General features: G+C 36.6%; 2 protein-coding genes across 8 annotated transcripts in view; one reads left to right on the top strand and one right to left on the bottom strand.

Moving 5' to 3' along the window:
- The first annotated feature begins 1,124 nt into the window (after nucleotides 1–1,124).
- CLEC1B (C-type lectin domain family 1 member B) overlaps nucleotides 1,125–22,095 on the top strand; it is a 24,915-nt gene continuing 3,944 nt past the window's right edge. Inside the window, exons 1-6 of one of the 2 annotated variants that reach the window (XM_010376675.2) lie at nucleotides 1,125–1,382; nucleotides 2,033–2,131; nucleotides 3,131–3,250; nucleotides 3,411–3,565; nucleotides 5,163–5,269; nucleotides 7,137–7,363. In XM_010376675.2, coding sequence (XP_010374977.1) covers nucleotides 1,319–1,382; nucleotides 2,033–2,131; nucleotides 3,131–3,250; nucleotides 3,411–3,565; nucleotides 5,163–5,269; nucleotides 7,137–7,281 — 690 coding nt within the window. In that variant the 5' untranslated portion in view covers nucleotides 1,125–1,318 and the 3' untranslated portion in view covers nucleotides 7,282–7,363. Of the gene's footprint in view, nucleotides 1,383–2,032; nucleotides 2,132–3,130; nucleotides 3,251–3,410; nucleotides 3,566–5,162; nucleotides 5,270–7,136; nucleotides 7,364–22,095 lie in introns of those variants that run through there. The other variant, XM_030939354.1, reaches the window with a different exon arrangement.
- Nucleotides 19,603–22,095, bottom strand: part of CLEC12A (C-type lectin domain family 12 member A) — a 25,003-nt gene continuing 22,510 nt past the window's right edge. For 5 of the 6 annotated variants that reach the window (XM_030939351.1, XM_030939352.1, XM_030939350.1 and 2 more), the window contains one exon: nucleotides 19,603–20,329. In XM_030939351.1, the coding sequence (XP_030795211.1) occupies nucleotides 20,173–20,329 (157 nt within the window). In that variant the 3' untranslated portion in view covers nucleotides 19,603–20,172. The remainder of the gene's footprint in view (nucleotides 20,330–22,095) is intronic. The other variant, XM_030939349.1, reaches the window with a different exon arrangement.

Genomic DNA, 22,095 nt, shown 5'->3' with positions numbered 1-22,095 from the left:
TCTTCACCTCATTCTCAAAATAATTTGAAGAGTATAGAGGAAGAAATTTAGAATGAAAGATAATTTTAAGTGAGTTGACAAGGAATTCAGAGTGAAGCATATAGCAGGGAAGAAACAAATCTACAAGCTATACTAAAGGGCAAGCTAACAAACAAAATATCACCTACCACAGCCCACATAATAACTATATTGAAAAGTTGAATACTCTGCTAATTAAAGAAAAATAGAATTCAGATTATTTATAAGGGAAATGCCTACTACTTAAAGTTTTGCTAGTCATGGTGATTTAACAAAAGTAAAAATCTGCCATAAAACTATGTAAGAGCTACTCTATGGCAAAATAGACAACATCCTTCCCAATATTCCTATAATAAACGCATCAGCTAGCTTTGTATGGCTGTGCTTATAATTACTTTCAATGCAAGCTAAGATAATTTAAAAGCGCATTTCATAAAGTTAAATGTGTGCAATCATATTATATTGTGATGAAAGGGTGCTAGGACTCATTCAGTCTTAAATATTCATCTAAACACCACTGTACGTGAAATGAAGTGATTTCATCAAATCAAAATTCTTCCATTCCAGGAAACTCACTTTAAAGCACAAGCACTAGTAAAGAACAACGCAGCAAGTCGCTAACTCTGTGTTATTTTACTTTATTTGATAGTTTTCCTTCAACACCTAAATCTAAGCAATATCAGGCCTGTCTCATGTGGATCCTTCAAATAAAAAATAAAATGTATAAAATATGCAAGAAGTTGTATAAATTCTAGGTTATAATCAGGAATGATCTCCTCCAACACAAGACTACGAAACAGCTAATTTAGCCCCTGTCAGATCCAATTATATTAGACTTGCTTCTCACAATCGGATAAACTATATATCTGCTGGTGAGCTACCCATGAATTTTCATCAGAAATCTCTCATTTCAGCAATATAATTTAGACTAAGCTAGAGTTAAGATAAAGCAGGAACCTTTGTTCTTGGAAAGGATACACATGATGGAATGCCCCTTTATTTAGTGTTGAAGATAAAAAAAAAAAAAAAAAACAGGAAGCAAATACCCTATCTACTCCTTTACCACAAGTTATTATTATTTTCGTGTGTTTGTGTTCAAGATCCATGTATCTCTGAGCAGCTATGAAAAGGCTTCCTGGAAAACAATAAGCAGAGAAAAAAAATGTGTCCCATCTCACATGGTTCTACCCTACTAGAGACAGGAAGATCATATACTGACAGATATTGAAATTGTAAGAGTTGGAAACTACATTTTGCAAAGTCATTGAACTCCGAGCTCAGTTGCAGTACTCGGGAAGCCATGCAGGATGAAGATGGATACGTCACCTTAAATATTAAAACTCGAAAACCAGCTCTCATCTCTGGTAAGAATGCTCAGAGCCAATAATTTGGAAATTAATTTAAAAAATGAGTTGATTCAGCTTTTGGTTTTTCTACTATTGATAGTGTATATAGTTTAATTTCTTTTTCTTGAACGATGTTAATGCTCTAAAGCATTTGAGTAGTGTTTTCATAAGCTCATACAGACCTATTTAGATTACAAGCATCCAATATACATGCAGGGAAAACTGCATTAAGGTTCTGAGCGTTTAATCCTAGAGGGCATAGAAGTCAAGGGGATAAGGGAAGAGAATGGTTGGAAGTTTCATTTTCTGAATGTGAGCAAATGAGTGTGATTCTTCATTTGCTGTTTATTAAAGCAACTATTCATGGAATGGGTGGGCATAAGACAAAACAAAACAAAACAAAAAACACAAACACATCAGGCCTTAACAGCAAGTAATATTTTGGCTTGGAGAGGTAAAGTCCATTAGGGATGAGGATGGGTGTGTGGTATGGGAGTGGGCCATGCCTATTGTTGATGATCATCAAGAGAACACAAGTGAGATCTGCCAGCAAAACTCTTTCTATTACTTAGAGGACCCTGAGAAGGCAGGGGCAGGGGCAGGGGTGAGCCTTCCCCATAGCTAACCCATACTGCCTGCTCCTTGATATCTTTATTATATGCCTACAGTTGACTCTGCTTCCTCCTCCTGGTGGCGTGTGATGGCTTTGATTCTGATGATCCTGTGTGTGGGGATGGTTGTCGGGCTGGTGGCTCTGGGGATTTGGTGTAAGTATTGACTCTGCCAGAAATTTGATTGGAGGAAGGTAATACTGAAGGGTCATGACATATCCCACTAAGCTTCTCAATGGTCACTATTTGTCTATTTGTCACTACTCCAGTTGTCCTACAGATAGTTACTAAGAGAATCTCAATAAAGGAGAACGCTGACCATTTCCTTGAGTTTAAGATAAGGTTTTAAGATTTTAATTAATTAAAAGTTTTTTTTAAGAATGTACTACCGGCCTTTAAGACCCTCCTCAGTGTGGATCCAAACTATTTTTAAAAACTTCGTTGTCCCTTTTCCTATCTTGCATATCCTAAGAACCAGCCAAACTGGAGTTTTTCAATTTCATATATAAATTCCATGTTCGCTTGTCTGAAATTTTTCCATTCTGTTCTCTCTATCTAACATTTTCTGTTTCTCATTTTGCTTACTAAATTATTGTGCATTTCTTCTTTCTATAATTCTCACAGCCCTCCAATGGCACATTGTAGTCTGTGGAGTTGTTGCTTGTTTGTGCATTTGTTGATTTTTTAAAAGATGTTAGAATCTAACACTTATCATACTGTATTTCTTTATTATTTACCTGAATATCACAAGTACTTTAAGCATAATGAGAAATCAGTATGCACTTTTAAATGAATGAATAGTTTGGCATCACAGAAAGTACAGAAAATAAGAGGTCATTCACTTCTACAACTCAGTTGAGAAGCTTGTATCGAAGCAAGTGAATACAGGCTCCGGGGATATTACTGATGTTGGGATTTTTTTTATTTGTGATTGTCTCCTTCAAACAGTTCACTTATTAACCCTCAGGTGTCAGTTCTATTTCTTGATTTGTTCTTTATGGCCCCTTCACACTTTTCAACATTCATTTAATCATGTGTATCTAGTTAACTCCTCACATATTGGCAATGTTAATGAAATGAAAATTCAATGACAGATCTTTGCATCATTTCTATGGTTCTATTTACAAATTATTATTATTTAATTTTTGAATCTAGCTGTCATGCAGCACAATTACCTACAAGATGAGAATGAAAATCGCACAGGAACTCTACAACAATTAGCAAAGCGTTTCTGCCAATATGTAATAAAACAATCAGAACTAAAGGGCGCTGTCAGTAAGTACTGTTTTTTTAACTTCTTCATCTCTCCAACTCCTGGAGCATTTCTCTTATGGCAACTGAAGGGAGTCTTGAGATCTGCAGAAAACATTGAATGTGGAGAACATGTAAGCCCAATTTAGAAAAAATACACCATTCCTGTGCTTGGTTTCTCCAGAAGGTCATAAATGCAGCCCTTGTGACACAAACTGGAGATACTATGGAGATAACTGCTATGGGTTCTTCAGGCACAACTTAACATGGAAAGAGAGTAAGCAGTACTGCACTGACTTGAATGCTACTCTACTGAAGATTGACAACCATAACATTCTGGTGAGAAGATTCTTATGTCAAATATTTTGGAGGCAAGGGAGAGAAACCTCAAATGCAACACTTGACCTTTTTTGTTTTTTACATTTTTCTTAACATCTTTCAGTTTGTACTAATCTAAGAACCTTATGAAACCTAGTAAGAATTACAGAACCCAAATATTCAATCCAATCATAATATTCTACAACATTGCTAGAGTTGATCAGTCAAATTGACTTGTCCCTTCCTGACAGCTCAGGCCATAGTGGGTCACACGTAAAGAGTCAGCCCAGCAATGTTCATATTCATTTGTGTCCTCTGTTGTTCTAACTTGCTGTGCTGTCCACTTACTGTTTCTGTGGACTCAGACTCATGCGGGAGATATCCAGTTAAACAAATTAGCTTTTCTTTCCACTCCAGCAAAATATGATAGTTTTCTTAAAATCTCAGCTCTATTATATAGAGATTAATTCGAGACATATATGCATATCCTGAATTTGTATTAGTCTAGGCAGATGCCAGGTTGAAGATTTATAACTAAAAGTAGTCATGCAACTTTTCAAGACAAAGAAATCGTATAGTTGGATTTCAGGTAGAATTTATCTGTCAGTTCCTATTGGGAAGTATATAATATTGATATATTTTAAAGAAAATATTAGGAAATAACAGAAAGGTTCCTGGTGGCTCAAGCTTTAAGAAATAAACAGTCACACATGACTTTCATACAGTATCTCCCGTGGAATGCCATTTTGAGTCTCACATATTGTCAAGAAGCTCAAGTCATTTTTTATTTACCAAGAACGCATCATCACTTGTTATTCTGGGAGGTCTGAGAATATATAAGCATTTGGCCTTCACATAATTTTGTTACCCATAGGTTGATTGATTCATTTATTCCTTCATTAATTCAACAACTATGTGCTGAAACTATTCCAGAATTTGGACCTATGCAGTTAATAAGACAGAAAGAAAAATCCTTAACCTCAAAGAGAGTGTACTCTAGTTAAAGCAACAGCCAAGAAACAAAACAAATGATACAGTATATAGTTTAGTAGATAGTGATAATTGCTCATTAGAAGAAAGTAAATAGGGAAAGGTAGATGTACATTATGTATACATCCTTTTGAGAAAGACATCATAAATGCCTTTATCCAATTAACTAAAACAAGTTAATACTTCTATATGTAAGATTTTATAGGCAAGATGAGCAATAAAACCAAAGCAGGTAGAGCTTTAACTCTAAGGAATATACAGCTCATCAACAATACATTTCTTTGTGTTTCCTTTCTCTGTTTACATGTATTCCTTTGAATCATATTTGGTATTCTATTTGGGAGTATAATCCTCAACTGATTGAAGATCTAAATATATGTTATAAAAACAAAGGAAGATTAGAATATCAGCTATTTTGTGTACAATTTTACCTGTCCTACAAGTTTTTTTTTTAAGTTCTTAGACAAGTCAAATTGGTACAATTTCAAACATCAAATGTAATTCATTAATATTAATATAGACTTGTAATCCAACATTTTTTGTCCAACATCTTATCATGAAGCTTGTCTGTCATTACCAAGAGCTGTGGAGGGATTCTGATTATTGTGTTTATTTATGTTTACAATAGGAATACATCAAAGCCAGGACTGGTTTAATTCGTTGGGTCGGATTATCTCGCCAGAAGTCCAATGAGGTCTGGAAGTGGGAGGATGGCTCGGTTCTCTCAGAAAATATGTAAGTCACTGGACACTTAGAATAGGAGGCAGTACTAGAAACTTTTATTCTTGAGATTTCCTTTTCTCTCAGTCCAAGTCACTACTATGGATTGTATAAGCAGCAGCTGGTTCATTTACCCACTAATTCAAACAAGAGAGCACTGGTCATAAGACGATTCTCCTTTCCCCTCTCTCCCATTCTTTTGCTCTTTATCTAAGCCACAATCTACCTTTATCTCTGATATTATTCCCATTCATTTTTACATTCAACTTTACCATGGAACACTGTGTGCATGTATGTGTGTATGAGTGTGTGTGTGTGTGTGTGTGCACGAGCATGCATGCGCATGTGCGTGTGTGTTTTCGTGTTTTGGTTGCTCTGATTATCTTCATATATTTTTGAAACAAAATTTCATTATCATTATTTTTCAGTTGACATTTGCTACCTTGAGAGTCCTTTTGAATGTTCAGTGTTATTTTGCCTACTCTTCTATTCTAGGAGTCTCCAAGAATTCGATACTTTGTAGTTCACAAGATAATTCCAATGTCCATTAATGAAGCTTCATCCTTCTACAAACAATCCAGGCAAAGGGACTAATTGCATTAAGGGTTGAGTTGCTTCCTATATGGCTTTCTAATCTCTAGACTCAACATCTTTTGTTCATCCTGTACATCAGAACTGCAGTCTCTCTTCAATTAAAATTTAAACTGATTGCCAAAACTTATATAATCTGATAATTACTCAAGTTATTAATTAATTTTTTAAACAAATATTTATTAAGTATTTACTATAGGTAGAATCTTAGGATACTACAACTACAAGCAAGCCGCTTCACAGACCTTGGGCTTTATCTCCTATCTCCCATTGCTGGCTGCCTCATTCACAATATTGCAGGCAAATTAGTGTTCTTTCCATTCTTCCAACAAATCAAACTTGTTTTGTTGCCTTAAGACTTTTGTCTTGCTATTTTCTTCTTCTAGAATGCTCTGCCTCCACAACTCCATGACCAGCTATCTCTTGTGACTCAAGTCTCTATTTAAACATCACTTCTTCAATGAGGCTAACCCTACCCAAACTAAATTAGCCTCCCTTAAACCCACATCCATACAGTCTACCACTGTTTTGTTTCTTTGTAGCTCTTACCATTGTCTGAATTTTTCTTGTCCATTTTTTGTGGGCTTCCTGCTGGTATCGCCCCATTGAAATGAAAGTTCCCCAACAAGAAAGACATTATCTTTCTTGTCTTTCTTTATCAGTGTATCCTCAGCACATAGAAAATCTTTGCCACATAGTTCTGCAGATATTTTCTAAATAAACTAATAAGTATATATTCCTTGGCCTCTCATTATAAGCGGTTTAGAAAGAAATAAATATAACTTAACAGTCAATTAAAATACAGCATGCTGTCTTAGATGATTTATCTTGTAACATAAATCCTGATTTCAAAACTACTGAATCAACTTACTTTTCCATGAGTGTATTCCCATCCATTGCAGCTACTTGTCCTGTAGGGTTCTTCCATCTCCCGTCAGTTCATCTAAGCCCTGACCTTCCATCAATACTGAACTAAAGTCTGATCTTGTAGATAACACATTTTCCCATTATTTTGGAGCCATCTCCATCACTTCTTCAGGGCTCCTATTGTACCTAGAGTTCCCTTGCTCCCAATCTTATGCTACATTAAATCAATATTGGGCTTTTCAAATATACATACCTTGTACTGCCAAGCAGCGTGGAAGTTTCTCAACAATGAGAATTGTTTTTTCTTTTTTTCCTATTTTCCTCAGGGTCTCTATTTGGTGCATCAAACTGCTATACACAGAGTTTGATTACTGATTGTTTGCTTAGTTTTCAAAGGAATTTATTCTAACTTTCCCATTCACAGGTTTGAGCTTTTGGAAGACGGAAAAGGAAATATGAATTGTGCTTATTTTCATAATGGGAAAATGCACCCTACCTTCTGTGAGAACAAACATTATTTAATGTGTGAGAGGAAGGCTGGCATGACCAAGGTTGACCAACTACCTTAATGCAAAGAGGTGGATAGGATAACACAGATAAGGGCTTTATTGTACAATAAAAGATATGTATGAATGAATCAGTAGCTGAAAATTGCGTATTTCTCCCTTTCTTCTCTTTGGAGTTATTTTTAATATTATCTTGCCTATCAGAATTACCTAGTCTCTTCTTTGAATATACAGAAGCAATAACATGAGCTTATCATTTGTTTCCCAATTATTCTATTTTCCTTTAATTTTCATTCTTCTTGTCCTCCATTTCTAATTCCTGAACACAGTATGATTTACTACATCTTCAGATATATACATATAAAATCAAAATCAGGCCAATATAGGTTAGGGCTTAATTAATATAAGTTGTGCAAAAAGTTGTTGAAATCTGTCCAAACTATCTAAGTTTGAAAGACAGTGTAAGATAGTAAAAGGAATACTAAACTTAGAATCAGCAAAATAATTTAGGTGTCCATTAAGTAAATGACAATCATGAACCAGTTTCATAGCCTTTTTAACTTCCCTTTTCTCATATTTAAAATAGGAAAAATAGCACCCATCTTTTATTTTTTTATTTTTTTTTTTTTATACTTTAAGTTCTAGGGTACATGTGCATAACGTGCAGGTTTGTTACATATGTATACTTATGCCATGTTGGTGTGCTGCACCCATCAACTCGTCAGCACCCATCAATTCATCATTTATATCATGTGTAACTCCCCAATGCAATCCCTCCCTCCTCCCCCCTCCCCATGATAGGCCCCAGTGTGTGATGTTCCCCTTCCCGAGTCCAAGTGATCTCATTGTTCAGTTCCCACCTATGAGTGAGAACATGCGGTGTTTGGTTTTCTCTTCTTGTGATAGTTTGCTAAGAATGATGGTTTCCAGCTGCATCCATGTCCCTACAAAGGACGCAAACTCATCCTTTTTTATGGCTGCATAGTATTCCATGAACACCCATCTTTTATACCTCACAGTTCTACAACCTAAAAGAAAACTTTAGAGTGTTAAATGTACTAGAAACTCCATGAAAGTGAACAGTATGACTTCCTCATTCACTGTTCTATTACCAGCACCAACACCAGACCCTGGCTCACAAAACAGAGAGATATTAGTTTCTCATTGTATAAGATAGTTCATGAGAAAAATACCTCAATCATTAAAACATTACACAAATACAATTACTATTCCAAGGCTACCTCTGGTTAGATTCAACAGTAGTAATTTTCTGTGCTAGAGAAGGAAAAGAAAGTTTGCAAGACAACTCATGGGGTTTGTAAAATGAATAAATGCTTCTTAACAAGTTTCAGAGGCTACTAGACAGAAGGACAAGTAAAAATGCTTTATGTAGCGTTTTCCTAACAGTTCTGTGCTTTATTTTTGCTGAGTAACTGAGGAGGTATTTACAGAATATGTAGAAAGGCACCCTTTCACAGGATAATAGGCAAAAGTTGCATTTCTTTCCCACAGCTTCCCTTTTTTAACTAGTGGATACAATTTATGAACATGATTCTCAAACATCTCAACGGAGGTGTTGGTCAAAACATAGAGAAACCAAATAGGAAACACAAATGCTGATGTTACTCAGTGGGAAGACTGAGGACACACAGAGACCTGGGTTTTTACCAGCACCATGACACAATTCTTATATAAGTAGTCTTTAATACAGTTAGAGAAATATCACTACTTTAGAACTTACTCTCTATGTGGCTTTGGATAAGTAATTTGGTGTCTTTAAAACTCTATTTTCTCATCTTGAAATGGGTTTGATATTATGACCTTGCTCATAAGTTAATTGTGAAGCTCACTTAATATGATTATGTAAAGTATTGATCAGAATACCAAGCATGTAACACATCCTTAATAAATGTGTGTTACTCTTAAAGCTCTGTGCACTAACACTCAAAGACACTTGAATCTTTATCTTTTTTCTAGACTATCAATAATTAAGCAGATTTGGAGGGCTTAGGAACAATAACAGAAAGACCTCAAATTCTACTTGTTACTTCAAATGTCTGGAGATCTTGGATTTGGGTAATGGTGTCAGTATGTTTTTTATTTTGAATTGTCTATTTAGAGAAACTAAATAGGAATTAATAATTCAGAAAACTGTCCAAAATTAGTATCTGTGGACTTTGTTTCATCCCCCCAAAATGGAAAAATATATGTGTGTACATCACTATAGCACACATAAACTTAGAAGAATAATATCTTAGTGCATGGCAGCAATACAATTAAAACTGTAAGCCAATCACTGTCATTTTTTTCCTGGTATTCCTGTCTAAAGCATCTTATACATAAAATCAAAACAGTACAAATGTTAGTAGCACAGGTCAGACCACCTCATTTCAAATACTAAATCTTCTACATGTTATCTAAGTGAACTTCAGCAACATTTGACTTCTGCCTTGTTCAATTTGAAACTAACTTATAGGCATGCCTTAGAAATATTGTGGGTTCAGTTCCAGACCACCACAATAAAGCAATGACTGCAATAAAGTGAGTCACACTAATTATTTGCTTTCTCAATTCATATAAAAGTTATGTTTGCATTACACTGTCTTCTATTAAGTATGTAATAGCATTATGTCTAAAAAATGTACACAGTTTTATTAAAAATACTTTATTGCTAAAAATGCTAACAATTATTTGAGTCTTTAGTGAGTGAAAATCTTTTTTGCTGGTGGAGCGCCTTGCCTTGATGTTGATGGCTGCTGATGGATCAGAGCAGTGGTTGCTGAAGGATGGGGTAGATGTGGCTATTTTTAAAATAAGACAACAGTGAAGTTTGTGGCGTCAATTTAGTCTTCCTTTTATGAAATTTTTATCTGCAGCATGAGATGTTGTTAAATAGCATTTTACTCATAGTAAACTTCTTTCAAAATGGAAGTCAGTCCTCTCAAATCCTGCTACTGCTTTATCAACTAAGTTTATGCAGTATTCTGAATACTTTATTACCATTTCAACAATGTTCACAGCATGTTCACAGGGAGTAATATTTGTCTCAAGAACCATTTTCTTTGCTTATCCATAAAAAGCAGCTCCTTATTTATTAAAGTTTCCTGATAAAATTGCATCAATTAAGCCATATCTCCAGGTTCCACTTCCAGTTCTAGTTCTCTTGCTATTTCCACCATACCTGCAGTTACTCCCGCCACTGAAGTCTTGAACCCCTCAAAGTCATCCATGAGGGTTGGATTCAACTTCTCCCAAGTGTCTGTTAATGTTGATACTTTGTCCTCCTTCCATGAATCACAAATCTTTTTAATGGCATCTAGAATGGTAAATTGTTTGCAGGCGGTTTTCAATTGACTTTGCTCTGATATATAAGAAGAATCACTATCTGTGGCAGTTCTAGCCTTCTGATGTGTATTTCTTAAAGAATAAAACTTGAAAGTCAAAATTACTCCTTGATTCATTGGTTGCAGAAATGGATGCTGTGTTAGCAGGAATGAAAACATTAACCTCCTGGTCAATGTCTATAAGAGCTGTTGAGTGACTAGGTGCATTGTCAATGAGCTGTAATATTTTGAAAAGAAAAAAAAAGACCTTTTATTTTCTTCTGAGCAGTGTTTCTCAACAATGGGCTTAAAATACTCAGTAAACAATGTTATAAACAAATGTACTGTCATCCAGACATTGTTGTTTCATTTATAGAGCATTGGCAGATTAGTTAGCATAATTCTCAAGATCCCTAGGACTTTTGAAATGGTAAAAGACTACTGGCTTTAACTTAAAGTCACCAGCTGCATTAGCCCCTGACAAGAGAGTCAGCTTGTCCTTTGAAGATTTCAAGCCAGCCATTGACTTTTCCTCTCTAGGTATAAAAATCCTAGATGACATGTCTTTCCAATACAAAGCTGTTTTATCTACACTAAAAATCTATTGTTCAGTGTAGACACATTCAGTTATCTTAGCTATATCTTCTGGATAACTTGCTGCAGTTTCTACATCAGCACTTGCTGCTTCATCTTTCGTTTTTATGTTAAGGAGATGGCTTCTTTCCTTATACCTCATGAACCAACCTCTGCTAGCTTCTAACTTTTCTTCTGTAGCTTCTTCATCTCTCTCACCATCATAGAATTGACAAGAGTTAGGATCTTGTTCTGGATTAGGCTTTGACTTAAGAGAATGTTGTGATTGATTTCATCTTCTATCTAGACCACTAAACTTTCTCCATATCAGCGAAAAGCCTATCTTGTTTTCTTATTATTTGTGTGTTCTCTGGAGCAGCACTTGTGATTTCTTTCAAGAATTTTTTCTTTACATTCACGTCTTGGCTAGCTGTTTTATATAAGAAGCCTAGCTTTTGGCCTATCTGGGCTTTCGACATGCCTTCCTCACTAAGTTTAATCCTTTTTAGCTTTTGATTTAAAGTGAGAGACATGCGACTCTTCCTTTACTTGAACACTTACAGGTTTTTGTAGGGCCATTATTGGCCTATGTTTAATATTGTTAGGGCTCAGTAAATATAAGGAGGCCCAAGGGAAAGTAGAGAGATGAGGGAACAATTGTTCAGTGGAAACGTCAGAACATACACAGTATTTATTGATAGTTATCAATAAAGTTAACTGTCTTATATGGGTAGAGTTCATGGTGTTGTTAGGAATAACGCTTAAAATCCTAAGGAAATTAAACACTCAAACAAAGGATTCTTAGCAAAGCAATTTTACTTCTGCACAGAGGGGTGCCTCCCTGCCAGTTGCCACGAGAGCACACCTGAACAGAGGGGCACGAGAGCCTTTATTCCTGATGCAAGTCCTGCCCGTCTACCTTTTCCCCATTGGCCGGGGTCAGGTCGTACACTCTAAACTAATCCCGGTTGGCTAAACATTTGATTATTTTTTAGATAGGGCGGGCACGTAAAAGAATTGGAGAGGAAGGGGAAGGGGTGTCTGTAATGAGCTAGAAAGTTAGTCCTCTTTCCAAATAAGGAAAGGAATGTGAGCTGGTACTGATAACGCCTGGTACTGTGGCATGCCTGGGCATCTAACAAAGGCAAAAAGAAAAAAAGGTGAAAAAAGGTGGAGGGGTACTATGAATTAAAGAATAAAAGATTGATCAGATTATTTGAAGAGCAACTTCAGCATATCCCGTAACTTCCCCCTTTCCCTTTTGTTATAACTCTTTCTCTTCAAATCTTTCTAACGTAATTTGGCTCCATTGTTCTACTTGGTCTTCTTGAAGGAAAAGCCTATTTGAATCGGAGGAGGAGGATCTTAAGAGGTTTTAGTGAGAGCTATTTCAGTAAGTCTTTGAATTAATCCTCAGGCACAGGGTATGACGCAGCATCCTACTAGAATAAACAACCCTTTTCCAATGGGTTGCTTTCCTCCCTTCCTTCCCTTCCCTTCCCTTCCCTTCCCTTCCCTTCCCTTCCCTTCCCTTCCCTTCCCTTCCCTTCCCTTCCTTTCTTGCTTCCTTCCCTCTTTCCTTTCTTCTCTTTGACAGGATCTCATGCTGTTGCCCAGGCTAGAGTGCAGTGGCATGATCATATCTCACTACAGCCTTGACCTCTTGGGTTCAGGCAATCCGCCCACCTCAGCCTCCCAAGTAGCTGGGACTACAGGCATGTGTCACCACAGCCAGCTGACTTTTTTTTTTTTTTTTGTAGAGACAGTGTTTGCCATGTTGCCCAGGCTGGTCTCAAACTAGAATAAGCAACCCTTTTCCAGAGAGAGGATTGAGGACATAAGTCCCTTCCGTCTACCGAACAAATTTCCTGTTAAATTTGTGAAGCGATCCTTTAGTTCAGAATTTTGGTTAACTCATTTGATAGGGCACTAAGACCCTGTAATGCTTTAGTTATGGTCTGCCAGGAGCAGTGTTATTAGGGATATAAGTACAGCATTGAATCCTGATCGTGACACAAACTCCACCTTCTTTTGCTAGTATCATGTCTAATGCTATCCTATTTTCCCAGGCCATTTGACTGGCGGGTCCGAAGGAATTAATAAAGATCAAAGAACAATTAACACATTGGAATACTGTCAGACATAAAATTTATAAATGAAAGGTTAATCTAAGAAAGAAAAAAATCCAGATAAATGCTTACTGTCTAATTGGGAAAACTGTACAGATAATTTTGCTGTCTTTGAAATTATTCTGTATTCAAGGTAGCATTTTTTCCCATTCTAATACCACTTGCTAATTTTACTATAAAAATAAATATTTTCAATAACAAAAATTGCAAAATAAAAAAGCACATAAACCATATCATCTTAGAATCTCATCTTCCTCATTATGTATATAAGAAAACAGGCAAGGTGCAATGGTTTACACCTGTAATCCCAGTACTTTAGGAGGCTGAGGTGGGCGGATTACTTCAGTTCAGGAGTTTGAGACCAGCCTGGGCAACATGGCAAACACTGTCTCTACAAAAAAAAAAAAAAAAAAAAAAAAAGTCAGCTGGCTGTGGTGACACATGCCTGTAGTCCCAGCTACGTGGGAAGCTGAGGTGGGCGGATTGCCTGAACCCAAGAGGTCAAGGCTGTAGTGAGATATGATCATGCCACTGCACTCTAGCCTGGGCAACAGCATGAGATCCTGTCAAAGGGAAGAAAGGAAAGAGGGAAGGAAGCAAGAAAGGAAGGGAAGGGAAGGGAAGGGAAGGGAAGGGAAGGGAAGGGAAGGGAAGGGAAGGGAAGGAAGGGAGGAAAGGGAGGGAGGGAGAGAGGAAGAAAGAAAGGAAGGAATATTTGCTTTAGTGATGTTAATAATATTACTAAATATGCTAGTAATAGGTGCTCTGTTTTTGGGTGCATATATATTTAGATTGTTATGGTTCCTTCATCATTATGTAATTATTTTATGTCTCTTTTTATGGTTTTTGACTTAAATTATGTTTTATCTGATATAAGTATAGCTACTTCTGCTCATTTTTGATATCCAATGTGAATTCTTATTTTCCATCCCTTTTCAGTCTATATGTATCTTTACAGTTGAAGTCAGTTTCTTGTAGGCAGTACATAGTTGAATCATTTTTTAAAATCCATTTTGCAGTCTACATCTTTTACTTGAGAAATTTAATCTGTTTACATTTAAGGTTATTACTAATAAGTAATAAATTATTTCTGTCATTTTGCTAATTGTTTTATGATTGTTTTATATATGCCTTTTCCTTTCTTTCTCTCTTATTATTTATCATTGTGGTTTTGTGGTTTTCTGTAGTGGTAACATTTGTCTCATTTTTCTTTCTCATTTGTGTGTCTGCTATACTAATCTGTTTCATACTTTGATATTTTTTCATTATGGTAAATATCATCCTTTTATTTCCCAATGTGGGACTCCCTTAAGCATTTCTTAAAAGGCTGGTCTAGTGATAATTAATTCTCTCAGTTTTTGCTTGTTTGGGAGATTTCATTTCTCATTTTGAAATACAATTTTGTTGATTGTAGTATTCTTGACTATTACTTTTTCTCTTTCAGCAGCTTGAATAGAGCATTCTATTTTCTTCTGGCCTCTAAGGTTTCTTGCAAGGGAGTTCATTTAGTCTAATGGGAATTCTCCTCTATATGACTTGATACTTTGCTCCTGAGGTTTTTATAATTTTCTCTTTGTCTTTTACTTTTGACCATTTGACTATAATGTGCTTTGCATAAGATCTTTTAAGGTTGAATTTTTTTGGAGATCTTTGAACTTCCTTATCTGAAGGTGTATATGTATTGCAAGACTTGAGAAGTTTTCGGCTATTATTTTGTTTAATTGGTTTTTTGTTTGTTTGTTTTTGTTTTTTAGAGATAAGGTCTCAGTCTGTCTCTTGGGTTAGAGTGCAGTAGCGGGAACATGACTCACTGCAGCCTTGAACTCCTCAGGCTGGAGTGCAGTGATGTGATCATGGCTCACTTCAGCCTCGAACTCCTGGGATTAAGCACTCCTCCCACCTTAGCCTCACAAAGTGTTGGAATTACAGGCAGGAGCCACCACGCCCAGCCTGTTAAAGGTTTTTATGTCTTTGCACTTCTTTTCTTTTTCTGGAATTTCTACATTTTGAATATTTGCTTCCTTTATGGTATCCCCTATGTCATGTAGAATTCTTCATCCTTTTTTCTTCTTTTTGTTTTGTTTGGGTTATTTCAAAAGTCGTATCTTCAAGGTTAGAAATTCTTTATTCTACTTTATCTTGTCTATTGTTGAAGCTGTCAATTATATTATTTCATTTATTAAATTCTTCCAATCTAGGATTTTTATTTGATTTTTTATGACATTTATTGCTTTGTTGAAGTTATTATTCAGATCATGAATTGTTTCCCTAATTTTTATCATCTTCTATATCTCACTGAGTTTCTTTAATATCATAATTTTCAATTATTTCATCAATTTCCTTTTTCTGAAATTTTTTTTCTAGAAAATTACTGGTTTGTTTGGAGGTGTCATATTTCCACACTTTTTAATGTTTCTTGTGTGCTTATGTTGGTATCTGCACATCTGGTGTAATGGTTGTTTCCTTTAATTTTATGCATTGGCTTTCATAGGGAAACACTTTTTTCTATAGATGTATGTATAGTATTGGTTGAGTAGGGTGCTTTGGCTTTGATTCTAGGTGAGCTCAAGAATGTAGTCTCCATATGATTTCTTCAGCTGTAATTAGCATCATTGGTGTCTGATTTCCTCAGTGACTGAGGCTACAGTGAGACTTTGCTGGGGATGGAAATGCCAGGCAACATGTGTTGCTAGTCTCTTTGCTAAAACATAGCGAGAGTCACCTTTACTGCAGTTCCCAACGATTTCCTCATCTTCATCTGAGACCACCTCAGCTTGGATTTCACTGTCCATATGATTATCAGCATTTTGGTCAAAGCCATTCAACAAATCTCTGTGAAGTTCCAAGCAGTCCCACATTTTCCTGTCTTTTTCAGGGCCCTCCAAACTGTTCCAACCTCTGCCCGCTACACCGTTCCAAAGTTGGTTCCACATTTTTGGGTATCTTTACAAGCACTGCCCCACTCTACCAGTACCAATTTACTGTATTAGTTCATTTTCATGCTACTAATAAAGACATAGCCAAGACTGGGTAATTTATAAAGAAAAAGAGGTTTAATGGACTCATAGTTCCATGTGGCTAGGGAGGTCTCACAATCATGGGGGAAAGCAAAAGGCACGTTTTACATTGCAGCAGGAAAGAGAGAGAATAAGAACCAAGTGAAAGTGGTTCCACCTTATAAAATCGTCGGATTTCGTGAGGTTTATTCACTAGCATGAGAACAGTAAGGGGAAAACTGCTCTCCTGATTCAATTATCTCCCACCAGGTCCCTCCCACAACACGTGGAAATTATGGGAGCTACAATCCAAAATGAGATTGGGGGGGCACACAGCCAAACCGTATCCGCAGGAAACTGCCCAACTCTCCCTATAAAATACCAAGTTAAGCACCCCAGGTGAAGCAGTTAATATGCTTCACACGAAAACCATGTTGGGCTAGTTTTATGATAACTGGGTTATCCTCTCAGCAAATATGCCTGTTACCCAGGTCAAGGTAAATTTTGGGGTTCAGGGAGCCCCTTTTGCATTGGTGCCCCTCCCACAGAATCACAGGACTGTTTAAGAAGCCTTATCAAATTTGTTGTTCCTTTATAGGTCTCACAGATGCAACTCCCTGCTGGGAACCCAAACCCTTTTTCACCAGAAAAGATAAAATAGGCCTGGCGCGGTGGCTCACGCCTGTAATCCCAGCACTTTGGGAGGCCAACACACCCGGGTGGATCACCTCAGGTCAGGAGTTCAAGACCAGCCTGGGCAACATGGTGAAACCCCATCCCTACTAAAAATAGAAAAATTAGCCAAGTGTGATGGTGGGCACCTGTAATCCCAGCTACTTGGAAGCCTGGGGCAGGAGAATCGCTTGAACCAGGGAGGTGGAAGTTGCAGTGAGCCGAGATCATGCCACTGCACTCCAACCTGGGTGACAAGAGTGGGACTCTGTCTCAAAAAAGAAAAAAAAAAGGAAAGAAAAGGTAAAATGATCTGGGGCCAAGAACAAAACAAAACAAAAAAACAAACAAAAACATACAGATTAATAGAATTATAAAATTTAAGACGTTTAAACAAACTTTGTAGAATGTAGTTGTAAGCCCTTTACCTAAATGTCTTGTGAAAATGGGTACTACATCTGACTGGGAGATGTTTCCCCTTTCTAGTACTATAAAGCTGAAGGCATGTAAATCTACTCTTTTAGTAAATTTTAATTGAACATGCTGAATGGGAACTAGTAAAATTGCCTGAGCCCACAAAGTATTAGGTAGAAGCTAGAGTGCTAGTCAGGACAAATCCTCCTCTTCATAGCCATTTGTGGCACGTTTATTGGGGCTAATGGCAAAAAACTGTAAATACTTCCCAATGACAATATTGAACTGAGAATTTCCACCTGAGAGGCATTTACTGCCTTGCTATGGAATTTTAACTGAAGCTATCCCTATGCTAATAAAAATGATGGTGCTCAAAAGAGTTCCATAAAAAAATTAAAATGATTTACATAGAATCTTGCTACCTGGGGATATTAGGAGAAAATACTGATAAGTAGGGAGCCTCTTTCCTAGATTCTACCATGCCTGATAGACAGTTTTCATGAGCTGTTGGCTTGTAAATAGCATTTCCCTAATATACAAACATTGTTTGAAAGCTCCTGCTCTGGTTAAAGCAAGGTCAATAAAATCTTTTTCTTTTGAGTTATTTGAGTGAAGTATGTTTTTGTAAGCAAATTTATATTTCTCTTTGAGTTCTAAAATTTGAATTGTGATTTTATGACAGTATGGTTATTTTCTTTTTTTTTTTTTTTTTTTTTTTTTTTTTTTTTTTTTTTTTTGAGACCGAGTCTCGCTCTGTCACCCAGGCTGGAGTGCAGTGGCCAGATCTCAGCTCACTGCAAGCTCCGCTTCCCGGGTTCACGCCATTCTCCTGCCTCAGCCTCCCGAGTAGCTGGGACTACAGGCGCCGCCACCTCGCCCGGCTGGTTATTTTCATAAATTGAAAAAGCATCTTTTAAAACAAAAGAACTTGAGACACTGGTTATTTTACTAAGACTTTAACTAAAATAGCATATTTTTAGGTAAAGTTTAGTCAAGGTCAACTTAAAGAAGCCCATATGGCCAATCCATTCTTCCTGCATTTTTAATTAATTAATTAATTATTTTTTGGAGATGGAGTCTTGCTCTGTCACCCAGGCTGGAGTGCAGTGGTGCGATCTCACCTCACTGGCACCTTTGCCTCCTGGGTTCAAGCAATTTTCCTGCCTCAGCCTCCCGAGTAGCCGGGACTGTAGGAGTGTGCCACCATGCCTGACAAATTTTTGTATTTTTAATAGAAACGGGATTTCACCATGTGAGCCAGGCTGGTCTTGAACTCCTGATTTCAGGCAATCCACCTGCCTTGGCATCCCAAAGTGCTGGAATTACAGGCATGAGCCACCTATGCCCAACCCGTGCTGCATTTTATGCAAAATAACCAGGCCAAGTATAATAAGCCTAAAACTTATTTTGCACACAAATTGGTCTGGCTATAATTTCTCTTTAATAGAAAAAAACGGGGAGCTAAAGAAATTGCTTCAAAGGAAAACATTTAATACTAAATTTCAGCCCTAACTTTTTTTTTTGGGGGGGGGGTGGGAGAATGAAACTTTATTTCTTGGCTACAATAATCCACTAGAGAGTACAAGATTATAATTTGTCTTCATATTTTTAGTTGTTACTCTAAAGGAATAGGTTCCTTTTTCTGTTCTGACACAGAAATTACTCTTTTAATTATCAAACTATAAATGTTATTTATCTCTTCTTGTTTTACTTCCAATAAAACCCAAATCATGATATTTTGAACATCAGAGATGTGGCTCTTCCTCATTTTGGCATTCCACTGAGCCGGGATCTGTATTTCACTGCAAATGCTCTGCTGCAGAAACTCTACAAGCACGCTTCCCTCTAGGCCCAGTTACTGTCACAGAAGAGGAGGGAGCATAAGATTGTAAGGGCTGGTTTTAAAGAACAAAATTAGGTCAAGCTCAAACCCTCCAAATCAAGGAGGGGTACAAAAATGCCTAAACAGCTGATAAAACAAGTTGAGTTGCTTTCTAAATGAGTATGTGTCACTTTTGCATCTACCCCAACCATGAAAAATTTTTTGGTTATTATAGAATTACAGGAATATATTTACTAACAGGATAAAAAATACCTTGTAACAAAGCCTCTTGGGTATAATACTTCCAGTTAAGAGTTATGAAGATAAATATGTCTATATATATTTTTTTCAGAACAATGCTTATGCTTGCATAGCTGATTGCTGTATGTCTTTAACAAAAGCCAAGCTTACAGTAGCTCAACACATAGAAGTTAAAAATAAGTCAGTCTCATAACTTGCCTTTTCATTTTTGTTTATTGGCTTTTACTTAAAATAATAATTTTTAATAATAATAAATGCATGTCCACATCCATTCTTATCTGGCCTAGAACAATCAATTGGCTAAAAGTCCTTTGACTTATAAGGCCTTCAGCTACAGGGAGTCCCATGGAGTATAGGATGGACCGGAGATGGGAAGCTATGCCACCCTGGCAATGCTATGGGACAAAATTAAAATCTGCTGGTCTTGGATGTTGCCTCTGGCAAATCTTGGCCAGAAGGGGAAGAATGTAAATGAAAAATAAAATTCGAAGGCACCCCACAACCGTCTGAATGGACTTCCTCTTCTCCAGGGTTCAGGCCATGATGGGAAGTGGGAGGAGGGACATGCTTCATTATACCTCTCCAGCATTAACATTCACAATCTATTCTCTCTGAAGCTTGCTACCTGGATGTTTCATCTGCATGATAAAATTCCAGGTCCTTAGACAAACTCAACCAATTGTGGTCAACCAGAAAATGTTTAAATTTACCTGTAGTGTGGAACCCCAACCCCCGACTCTCCTTAAATGTATTTGATTGATGACTCATGCCTCCCTAAAATGTATAAAACCAAGCTGCACTGGATTGGCCATCTTCTCACATATCATTTTTTTTCTATAAGTGCAGTAATCATAATGAACATATATTCTATTTATATATCCACAAAACATGTTACTTAAGTCAGGTGCGTTTCTTATAACCCTGAAAGAGAAAGTAAAGAATTACACTTGGCAAGTCAGATATTTGAAACATATTCACAGAAAAAAAAAAAATTACACTTCCAACATGATATTATTGCCCTAGACTCTGCATTGTTTAAACTAAATCTAATTAATATTCAGAGTATCAAGAATGTCCAAATTAATTGTTTATGTTGACACATATGCAATGTCAAATACTGCTTCATTTCTCCCTGTTTTTTCCACTTTCTAACATCTGATTTTTGCTGTCCTTTGCTTACAGACTTAGCACCCCAGCCCCTTCATGTATAATATAATTTGGAATAATACCATTCCATAAGATTCTCTAGTCTAGCTGGCCCAGTAGTAAGTCTTGGACCCTGTCTCCCTCAAGTGCTTTTTGTAATCCTCAAAGTCAGGAATTCACCTGAGGTATGACACCTTAAGTTCAACATCATCTCTAAGTGACATTTTCAAAAGATTTTACTCTCAAGTTCTTTTTTTTTTTTGAGACAAGAGTCTTGCTGTGTTGCCCAGGCTGGAGTGCAGTGGCGAGAGCTCGGCTCACTGCAAGCTCCGCCTCCTGAGTTCATGCCATTCTCCTGCCTCAGCCTCCTGAGTAGCTGGCACTACAGGCGCCTGCCACCATGCCCGGCTAATTTTTTGTATTTTTAGTGGAGATGAGGTTTCACCATGTTAGCCAGGATGTTCTTGATCTCCTGACCTCCTGATCCGCCTGCCTCGGCCTCCCAAAGTGCTGGGATTACAGGCGTGAGAGACCGCGCCTGGCCTTTACTCTGAAGTTCTAATGACCAGCCCATAAATACTAGATTGGTGATCAGGGACTATGCATTAAAAACAAATTTATAAATTAAAAATATTATCTTTTAGATTAATTTAGCATCAATATTTGGGTAAAAAAAATGACATCAACCAGTAAATAAGTTCATCAATTAAATTTTTAAGTATGAGATTTATTTGTGGTGACATAGTACAGATGTCATTTATTATGGCCCCCTTTTAGAAACAAACCCCAAAACAACACAGAGTTAAAAAATGAAAATAAGATATGTATACATATATATATATACACACACACATATATATATCACACATACAATTATTATATACTTTTTTCAGTTTTCTTTCTGATAATTGAAAATATCTACAATGTTTTCCTTTCCATTATAGATTACCATTCCCTTTGCCATAATTACAAACACATACATATTCTACATTTTCAAAACAAGATTTCATCTGTACTCTTTCCTGACACAACATTACCTTTGTCTCTAGTCCTTCACTACAAATTAGGCTTTTAAAATATATATCCTTTTCCACTCCATTTGGAGATAGCTTATCTCCCATTGTATCCTATCATTGTCAACCACCAGAGGTAGGGCCAACCATCAGAATGGAAATTAGTGTAAACTCTATGGCAATTTTTCAAAGAGCTAAAAACGGAATTACCATTTGATCCAGCAATTCCACTATTGGGTATCTAACCAAAGGAAAAGGAATTATTATATTTAAAAAAGACACCTACACTCAAATGTTCGTTGTAGAACTATTTACAATGACAAAGTCATGGAAATAACCTAAGTGTCCATCAATGGATTATTGGATAAGAAAACGTGAAACCATGTTTTCTTTTAGAGTATACACACCATGAAATACTACTCAAGTATAAAAAAGAAGGAAATCATGACTTTGCAGCAAAATGGATAGAGCTGGAGATCATTCTCTTAGGTGAAATAACTCAGGAACATAAACTTAAATATTGCTTGT

This window comes from Rhinopithecus roxellana, chromosome 10, assembly GCF_007565055.1.
Source record: "Rhinopithecus roxellana isolate Shanxi Qingling chromosome 10, ASM756505v1, whole genome shotgun sequence".
NCBI lineage: Eukaryota > Metazoa > Chordata > Mammalia > Primates > Cercopithecidae > Rhinopithecus > Rhinopithecus roxellana.
The sequence above is the reverse complement of the archived record's forward strand: the minus strand, read 5'-3'. Positions and strand labels throughout refer to the sequence as shown.